Consider the following 11,080-nt stretch of genomic DNA (forward strand, 5'->3'; position numbering starts at 1 on the left):
TCCGCGTGTCGCAGTGAAACGATAACCTCGGAATTCACGTCTCATGTCTCCGTTTCGATTTTTTCGAATGAGCGAATCGCGCGGGAAGACGCTAATGAATAGCTTGAATCTCTCGTTAAGTGCGGGAATTAATAATTTATTAAGTGATTGAAGAGAACGATCGCGCGTTTGACGTTTCGCACTTTGCTTGTCGCGATCGCAAACGATCGCGAACGAGGGAGCGAGCTTGCTTCGAAATGCGTATGAATATCGAGAGTGCGAACAGCTGAAATGTGCATCCACGAATACAATTCCGTTTTTCGTTCCGTTTTTCGTTCAAAAACAGACACGTAATTCGTTCGTTCACGTAAAATTCGTTACGTTTACAAATGTTTCGAATTTATTTGTATCTGCTTTTTTATTCCTCCTAACCTCATCTACTCATTAAATTGTATCGTTTGTAAAAATTTCGTCGTGATCGTTCTTGCAGCGCGGTGATCGCTCATACCATATAAGATAATAAACCGTCATCATCAAGATACTTAAAAATTATAAAACATTCTCTGTTGCTTGTTCCCCAAATATTATTCGTTTTGCTTACAAAATTTTCCATAAAGGCCTGTTGTCTCGTATTCGGATTTTTAAATTTTGATAGATACGTATCTTTTATTTGAAATAACCCAGACAGCACACATGTCCAAAAGCGGGACATAAGACGTCTAAAGTCATCTTTTAGATGTTTTACGAAAAGATGGCTAAAAGACGTTCTTATTATGTCCCGATTTTGGACACTGTGCTGCCTGTGCTGTCTGGGAAGTGTGAAAGTGAAAGGAGATAAATATTAAACTGATTCTCAACCAATTACAATCGAGAATATTTATATCTTACATGTATGATAAATATTAACTTATTTTATATTTTTATATTATATGTTAAATATCTAATAGCCCTCTCTCTCTCTCTCTCTCTCTCTCTCTCTCTCTCTCTCTCTCTCTCTCTCTCTCTCTCTCTCTCACTTTTTTTCTTTCCGACACTGCAAACTGCAATGTATATGTAGTATATTTGCAGATGTAGCACGGACGCGCACCAAAATGATGTTTTATTTTATCGGCAGTGTCGGAAAATGAACGCGGCTACGTAGTACCAATTTCGAAAATGGATGTACTGGCGATAGTGTACAGGTACAGGGGCTTTCAATGGTCCCACGAAAAAGGCCGGGATAGCCTCTCTCAGGCTTCTCTCTGATACAATAGATGTAGTATCATTGAATCAAAGAGAAGCCTGAGAATGAACGTGCTTCCGTTTTTTAAATGGAACTCGTCCAGTGACACCTCCATGGACACCTCATTGAACTAATACGTAACCACGGATATTTCCGGTGGGTAACATGCTATGTTCATGATAATCACGATTCTGTTACATACACGATTGTTTGGTTCTACTCCGTGCTGCGTCCACAAAGAATAATTGCGTAACAACACATTATAAAAATAATAACTATAAAAGTTGGAATAATTTAAACATAAAAAAGACATTGAAAATATTAGAAAAGTATATTTTTTTATTTTAATATTGTTAATTTTTTTATAGTATATAAAACATATATGTATATAATATAAAAAAACGAAATGGGGAAGATTAAATATAATATATATGCCATTGCTTAAACTTAAACATATGTATGCATGACGAAAAGATGCACAATGCACAAGCAGTTATAATTGTTTAAACTATATATATCTGTTTGACCGAATATATAATTACGATAGAAACCTTGATTGAAGTTTAGAATTTTCCTATACAAACTATATATTTTTAATTGAAAAAATCAATTAAAAAATTAATTTAGTAAAAACAAATCAATCTGATAGAAGCTCTTCACTATCACCCTCCTTTAATTTTAAAATCAGCGGTCCTCCTATAGCTTTCTTCAAATGCATGTTTTTTTTCATTTCTTATCGTACAATTTTTTATATATAACATACAATTTAAAAAATATAATATTACGTTAAAAAATATACGTTCATACAATTTAAAATATAAAAAAGTCATAAAATATATTACAATTAAATTGCTTACACATTTCAGATATCTAATAACGACAAATTGTGGACAATAACATTAAATATATGAATATATGTATAAATGTGATAAAATTTTGCATTTCTTATCTTTTTTAATGTAGGCTGTTTCGTTTTTTACCGAAAATAATTATAATATATATATATATATATAGAGACCTTGATTAAATTTTGAATTTTTCTTTACAAAATATTGATTCGTAAATGATACACTCTTAACTATTTGCAACAGATAAAATAATTAGATACCGTATGTAATATGATTTGATTTCTCAGAAAAGATTATGATTTATGTAACGGTAGCGAGATTTATTTATAAATTTTAACTTAATATTTGATAAAGAACGAATAAATAAGAAGTTTATTGTAATTATTGTATAATAAAAATTTATCACATAATATTTAGAATATATCTTAATGTTTTGTCCTAATATTTTATCAATACTTTTGTAATACATCATTGTGTAAAATTGTAATACAGATAAATACAGACTTTAAATACAGATAAATACTATCAATTTTTAGTTATCAATTGGCATGTAAACAATTTGTCTTGCGATCTATTACAGTAATTAATTTACTGCAAGAAGAGTTTTATTTTAGTCATCTCTAAAGAAATGGAAATTTTGTAATTTATTATTGAGCATTTATTTTAGATTACTAACTTTAGACTATTTTTATCTGTACTTGCCCTACGTTTAATTAAGTACAATTAAAATATATTAATAATGCAAATTGTATACAAATATATTTATACAATATATTTATTGTATCTTAATATATTTATATTAATTGTTCACAAATTTTATATAAATTGTATATAATTGTATATAAATATATTTATGTTAATATACAATAATAAAATTATCAAAGAGATAACAATATTTTCTCTCAAAAGTAAAAGATTGTACCAATTGTATCAGTTATCAGTTTATGTAAAAAAAAGTCTTATCGGTGTAATAGTCGATTTGTATACTTAAAATTAATTTATATAAATTTATATAAAATTTATATCGTGAAATATGTATGGTAAGTACAATAAAATAGCGTAAACAGCTAAAATTTAAAAAATAAAAAATAAAACATATTTAACGAAATGTTTGCTACAAATTTTATCAGCAAAATAAGTGCAACAGAATCTATATTAACGGAACATACATAATTGCCAGCAAGAAACGAGATTCTGCGATTTCGTAATTATTTAAATAAAATATTCCATTTAAATTGTTACAAAATGACGGATTCTACTCAGTTTCTGCTAGAAATCTATTATGCGATTTCCTCGATAGATTCTGCTATGCGGTAAAATATGAGCTTAATGCAGATGCAGTTGTCAATCGGCCAATTAAGCAGCCACAATTTTGCTCGAGCAAAACATTGTGGCAAAGTGGCATAATATTTTGCTCGAATCTGCTGGCAAACTACTTTTCTTACTGCAGGATACATAAAGTAAATGTCAAAATAAAAAAATATGCAAATATGATAAATTTGTGCAATCATTTTGATTATGTTTAGTCTTGCATAACGAGATTGTCAGCATTGGTGAGCCCATTTTCTTTTGTTAATTTACAAATTATATAAGTATTATATGTAAGTACATACATATAATACATTGCGACCGCGCACAAATGAAGCTTATTATTATAAATTAATATTATAAAAATTATTGTAAACTATTTTAAATCGCCGGACGTTAATTGTGATATTAAGAGATTAGAAGACGTACCTCAGAGTTATTTTATCACGAATCAAATGTTGAATATTACTCTTAAACTTGCATATAACTGTTCAAGTTCCAAAGTTTAATCTTCTACTCCAACCAAATATTAAAAATTCTCGATTTTTCACGGCAATCGAGCGAACAGAAGTAACATTGAAAAGACAAGATTTCGCTTTCTTCTGTGTCCAATATCGTCGTATCGGCAATACAGACCGGGTTAAGCCTCATGAACTCCGTTATATAAGAGCTTAAGCAAGGCCTCTTGCAATCAAGGCAATAATTCGTTTCAATCTCAAGAGACTCGAACTGCTTGAACAACTCAGGTGGTATGTTGTCTCTTTCTTTTCGGTATGTTGATCTACAGAAACGTCAGAGCTATTATTTCGGCTCGAATCGTGTATCTTATTTCGAGCGGCGACATGCGTGTGCCATGCACAACGCGGCCACAACGTGGGCAGAAAGAAGAAAGGATGTGAAGCCAACAAACCTGTTCTTCAAGACCACTTTAGCTGCCAAGATACGAAGCGTCAACTCCTTGAAAATAAGAGTACCATCAAGTGTAAGAAAGTCATTCGTTGAAACGTCCAAAGTTTCCAGTTGCATGTTCAGCATACTTCCCGGTAAATAGAACAATTTGTTATTCGATGATCTCAAAACTCGCAAGTTTCGTAGATTTCCGATGCTCTGCGGCAAATATCTCAGCGAGTTGTGGCAAACTATCAGCTCTGTCAAAGCACTTAACTTCCCGATGCACGCCGGTAGTACAATCATCAACTGTAATCAATGACAAATTGTGATTACACTTGACAATGGTCAATTAAATTAATTTCTCCGACAACAAAATCCGCGATTCATTTATTCCCGTGTAAAGATATAATACAATGCTTACTGAATTCTTGCTCAGGTCCAGAAAACGTAGATTATTCTGAATTGCAGTTTGTTGCAGCCAGTGCCATTCGAATTCGTGGGACGCTCCAAAACCATTGTTCGACAGAACGAGCTTCTCAAGGTGAGGTAAAGTGCCCAAATCCCGCGGCAAAAATCTCAGCGAGTTATGGCAAACTATCAGCACTGTCAAAGCATTTAACTTCCCGATGCACGCCGGTAGTTCAGTCAGCTGTAATCAATGACAAATTGTGATTACCAATGACAATGGTTAATCAAATTCATTTCTCCGACGACAGAATCCGCGACCCATTTATTCCCGTGTAAAGATAAAATACAACTTACTGAATTCTTGCTCAAGTCTAGAAAACGCAGATTATTCTGAATTGCAGTTGGTTGCAGCCAGTGCCATTTAAATTCGCCGGACGCTCCAAAACCATTGTTCGACAGAACGAGCTTTTCAAGGTGGGGTAAGGCGCCCAACTCTTTTGGCAAAGTGGCGATTCCACTGCAGTTTGATAAGTTCACGTATGTTAGCTGGTACCATACTGTAGGATCATCGAAGGTAAGAGAGGATGGAACGTTATTATTGTTCCGACTGAAGACTTTTCGTAAACGTTTCCATATTTTCATAAACATTGTTTGATTCAAGCGTGGAAAAGAGCTATCCGGATTTAGAAAGCTTTTAAAGTGAATAGCGTTAGATGATTTATACACTTATTGTTACCGCAATATGGTCGCATAAACTTTATTGTAATTTTGTTATTATTAAGAAATAAACGTTTCGTGAATTCGTGAATTCTCTCGTTTTATGTGATTGATCTGAAAAAGACGTTTATTTGATTGTTTCTTCATATAATTGGAAGCAGAATTGGAAGTTTTTCAAGGACTATAAAAATTATCACAAAATTTTACAGCCAAATTGTCTCTTAAACTTGACAGATTATAATTAAAAGAAGAAAAAAGAAAAAGAATCTGTCTAGCGGTGATGGAAACCTGGAAAACCTGGAAATGTCAGGGAATTTGCGTGCTCCTGGAAAAGTCATGGAAAAGTCATGGAATTTTGTGACTTTTCTGGAATTTCGTTAAAAACTTAAAAAATGACATTTTCTGTTCTTTTTTTATCTCGCAAAAAATTATTAAAATCAGAAACTTTGAGACAGAAAGAGTCACGACATCGATGACGTGTATATATATATATTTTTTGTGTGGAATTCGATGGTTGGAGAATATCGCTGTTGCTGAACGAGCTCGTGGCATTCTACCGAATGTATGTAAATACGTGGCAAAAGTTATCAAAGAAAAAAAGATTCCAAAATGCGCTAGTTTTGAAACGGTTTCGACCGCGTTAGATGACAAATTACTCGTTCCTAAATTGACCTTTTTTCAATCCCTCGCGAGCGATGTACAGCTATTTATGTCCGAATTTCAATCCGATCATCCGTTGACTTCATTTCTTTACGATGAAATTTATGCACTTGTGAGATCTATCATGAGGAGATTCGTAAAGGATGATGTCCTGAACTTGAAGGAAACGGATCTTTCCAAAATCGACGTTACTAAGAAGGATAATTTGGTACAACGAAATACATAAAAGTTGGATATGCGACTGAAGTTGCACTCAAACACGAAAAAGGCATTTCGGATCTCGAAATACTACAATTTAAAAACCAAGTACGCCAATGTCTTCAAATCTTTGTAGAGAAGATTATGGTTCGCTCTCCTCTCAAATTTCCTCTAACAAAAGCCGTTTCTTGCATGGATCCGGCCATAGCGAGTCGAGGAGAAATCGCTTATAAGCGGTTGTCTTTCGCATTACGGATTTATGTGGAAAATAATTTGATATCGGAAATAACGGTTGATAAAATTGACCGCGAGTACGGACATCTCATTAGTATAATATCCCCGTCGTTCAAGAGAAGTTTAAAACTTTCAAGCGATCCGAGATTCGTTTGGATCATTTCTGGGTCGATCTTATCACGAGTTGCAGTAAGAAAGATTACGAAAATTTGTCAAGTTTCATGAAAAGCGTTATGATTCTTTCTCACGGAAACGTTACTGTAGAACGAGGTTTTTCCGTAAATAAGCAATGTTTCATCGAAAATCAAAAAGAAAAGTCGTTGATCGCTCAAAGAACCATCTATGATACAGTCAATGCCAAGGGAGAACTTGAAAATTTCGTCATAACGAAAGATTTGATACATGCAGCTCGTAATGCGCATATGTGGTACAAAGAGGAGCTTGCACGTGAAAATCAAGGAAAGAGAGATGCAAGAATAAATTGTTTGAGTGTCTCTCGACCCTCGAAGAGTGCATTCTTTCCACGATTAACCATCGCAAATAAATCACGGAACTATTACGGAATCTACTACTATTACGAATCACTATTATGTTAAGCCTTCTAATCTCATTATGTAATTTACATGAGATATGATTTTCTTCACTAGTTCGCCAGTTGACATATACTATTACTAGTTGAATTGGTACTTGATATGATACGAGTAATTTTTCGATTGAAAAATATACTACTATTTTAAGTGTTAATCATAAAATGTTTAAACGAGTGTTTATATAAAAATTATTTTAAACAAATTATAGCTAAGTGTTAAAAAACACTAATATTAATGTTTATTTTGATAATCTGATGATGTAATGTGTTGTAAAATTCTGACAATTAACACTCCTCGCCAATAAAACAATGTTTTCTTCCGTTCTGGAGTATTATAATTTATTTTATCTGTATTTTACTGAAAAGTCACTTTTCTATTAACTTTCAAATTATGGATTAATGCCCTCGTGAACATAGATATTTGTTAGAAAATGGTCATGGAAAATTAAGATTTTTAGCCTGGAAAACCTGGAAAAGTCAGGGAATTTTACCGCTCGACTCGACTAGACACCATGTGTCCGTAAACTTGACAGATTATAATTAAAAGAAGAAAAAGAATCTGTTGCGCATTATTCTGCGTTTTATTACCTTGCTTGCTCCACCGCGTTTGCGAAAAAGGGCGAATTATTTTCTCTTCGAGGCGGAAGTTACCGAAGGTAGTGTTCCCTTACTAGAATCTCGACATTTACTGCCGTGTAATTTCATTGCTGTTTACTGTTTCGTATATTGACGTTAGATTCAAATCTAAAGCAATGTCGAGGTCAACGTTTAAAGTTGAAAATATACCTTTTTTTGACCGAATATAATTACGATAGAAACCTTGGTTAAATTTAAAATTTTCCTATACAAACTGTATATTTTTAATTTAAGAAATCAATTAAAGTTTGATTCAGTAAAAACAAACCAATCTGTAGAGACTCTCTACTACCCGCGTCCACCGGGTCTACCCCCGCCAATTAAAATCGGCAGTTTTCTTTTCTTCAAATGTATCTATTATGTTTTCTTTTCTTTCCGAAATTTTTTTATCGTACAATTTGTATGTAACATACAATTTACGCGTCAAACAATATAATATAAGTAACGTACAGAATATCATAAAAAATACATTACAACCAAATTACTTATACATTTCAGATACCTAGCTAATGACAAGTTGCGGACAAAACCATCCGAAATGCGTATAATATGACGAAATTCGCAATTCTTATCTTATTTTAATGTAGGCTGTTCTCTGTTTTTACCGAAAATAATTATAATAGAGACCTTGCTTAAATTTAGACTTTTTCTATACAAACTATATATTGATTAATAAATGATACGTATACATTCTTCTGAACTGTAATATCTGTAGCAGATAAAATAATTAGATACCGTAGGTAATATGATTTGATTTCTCAGAAGAATTAGTGATCAGTATGTAGCGTTAGACGCGGTAGTATAATGTAACGAAATTTATTTATAAATTTCAACTCAATACTTGATAAAGAACGAATAAATAAGGAAGATATTGTAATTATTGTAATAAAAATTAATCATATAATATTTAAAATCTTAAAATATCTTGTCCTAATATTTTTGTATTAGTACTTGTAATACATTATTGTATAAAATTGCAATATAATTCTAAATTTAGATGAATACTATTAATTTTTAATAATTAAATGTAGATGTAAATAATTTGTCTACTAGAGTAATTGATATGCTGCAACAAGAGTTTTATTATATATACATATAGTCATCTAAGAAAATGAAAATTTTATAATTCGTTATTAAACATTTATTTCAGATTACTAAAATTTCAGGCTACTTTTTACTTTTTACTGTACTTGTACTACGTATAATTAAGTACAATACAATTAAGATATATTAATATACAATATAAGTGAGAGAAAATATTGTTATCTCTTTGTTAACAATATTTTCTCTCAAAAGTAAAAGATATTGTACATCAATTATCAGTTTATAAAAATGTCTTATCGGTATAATAGTCGATTATTTAAAATTTACTTATATATAAAATTATATAAAATTTTTATCACAAAGTATGGCAAATACAATAAAATAGCGTAAATAGCTGATCTACGAAAATAAAACAGATTTAACGAAATGTTTGCTGCAAATTTTATCAGCAAAATGTAAGAATAAGTGCAACAAAATCTATATTAACGGAACATACATAATTGTCAGCAAAAATCGTTCTGCGATTTCGTAATTATTTAAATAAAATATTCCATTTAAATTGTTACAAAATGACGGATTCTACTCAGTTTCTGCTAGAAATCTATTCTGAGGTTATCTAGATAGGTTCTGCTGTGGTAGAATACGAGAACTTACTGCTTAATGCAGATGCAGTTGCCAATCGGCCAATTATGCAGCTACAATATTTTATTCGAGCATAATATTGTGTGCAATATACTTTGCTACAATATATTGTTCGAATCTTATGGCAAACTGTTAGCATTTTTCTTACTGGGTGCGTAAAGTAAACCTCAAAATAAAAATTATATACAATATGATTAATTTGTGTAATCAATTATTATTTTGATTATATTTAGTCTTGCATAACGAGATTGTCATCGGTACGTGAGTCCATTTTTTATTAATTTACAAATTATGTAAGTATTATATGTAAGCATACACATTGTATAACGGTATGTAACGGCGCACAAATAAAGATTATGATAAATTAATATTATAAAAATTATTATAAACTATTATAAATCGTCGGACGTTGTGATATTATAAAATTAGAAGATGTATCTGTGACTTAGATGCTATTACCAATTTCGATAATATCAGACCAGATCAATAATGTCAATCAAGTGTTGAATATTACTTTCTTAGCCCTGCTCACAATACAGCATTAGAAATAAGAATAAATATTAATTAAATATTAGGATATGTAGATATATGAATATTCCTGTAATAAATATTAAATATTAGGATATGTAAATGTAGGAATAATTCTATGTATATCTTTTATATCTTACATTTTATTCTTTTTCATTGTGCGTTACGTTTAATTATTATTTCTAATTCCGATTCCTAATATTTAATATTTAATATTTAATATTCTTATTCCTAACACGTGCTCTATTGTGCACAGGGGAGACTTTAACTTGGATAACTATAACTGGTTCAAGTCCAAAAGTTTATCATTTTCTCCAACTAGCCATTACAAATGCTCCATATTTCAAAGCAATCGTACGAACAGAAGTAACATTCGAAAGACAAGATAGGTCTTTCTCTTTCGTCTCCGTCCAATATCGGCATATCGGCAACATAGAGCGAATTAAGCCGCGCGAACTTCGTTATATAAGATTCGAAGCAGGGACTTTTGCAATAAAGGCAATAATTCGTTTTCTCAAGATACTCGAGCGACTCACGCGATATGCTGTCTCTGTCGCAATATGTTGATCTGCGGAAACGTCAAAGCTGTTATTTCGGCTCGTATATTATATTTCGAGCGATGACATGCGTGTGCCATATGCCTACAACGTGGGCAGAAGGAAGAAAGGATATGAAGTCAACGAACCTGTCCTTCAAGATCACTTTAGTTGCCAAGCTGCGAAGCGTCAATAATTGTGTGTGAACGACAATAATGTCAAATGTAAGAAAATCTGCATTTGTCGAAACGTCCAAAGTTTTCAGCACGTTATTTACCATACTTCCCGGTAAATATAACAATTTGTTATCCGACAATTTCAAAACTTTCAAGTTTCGTAGATTTCCGATGCTCTGCGGCAAGTATTTCAGCGAGTTGTGGCAAACTATCAGCTCTGTCAAAGCACTTAACATCCCGATGCACGCCGGTAGCTCAGTCAGCTGTAATCAATGACAAATTGTGATTACCAATGACAATGGTTAATCAAATTCATTTCTCCAACGACAGAATCCGCGACCCATTTATTCACGTGTAAAAATAAAATACAACTTACCGAATTCTTGCTCAAGTCTAGAAAACGCAGATTATTCTGAATTGCAGTTGGTTGCAGCCAGTGCCATTTAAATTCGCCGGACGCTCCA

General features: G+C 32.0%; 1 protein-coding gene across 1 annotated transcript; it reads right to left on the minus strand.

The window, feature by feature from the left end:
* Window positions 1-9,998: 9,998 nt before the first annotated feature.
* Window positions 9,999-11,063, minus strand: LOC139770932 (uncharacterized). Its single transcript, XM_071703230.1, has 3 exons — window positions 10,993-11,063; window positions 10,590-10,879; window positions 9,999-10,472 (listed from the first exon to the last, which is right to left on the minus strand). The coding sequence occupies exons 2-3, from the start codon at window positions 10,850-10,852 to the stop codon at window positions 10,223-10,225; spliced, it is 513 nt and encodes a 170-aa protein (XP_071559331.1). The 5' UTR covers window positions 10,853-10,879; window positions 10,993-11,063; the 3' UTR covers window positions 9,999-10,222.
* Window positions 11,064-11,080: the final 17 nt, after the last annotated feature.

This window comes from Temnothorax nylanderi, unplaced genomic scaffold (assembly GCF_030848795.1).
Source record: "Temnothorax nylanderi isolate EJ_2023f unplaced genomic scaffold, tnyl_v1.0 TNYL_tig0034_pilon, whole genome shotgun sequence".
Taxonomy (NCBI): Eukaryota; Metazoa; Arthropoda; class Insecta; order Hymenoptera; family Formicidae; genus Temnothorax; species Temnothorax nylanderi.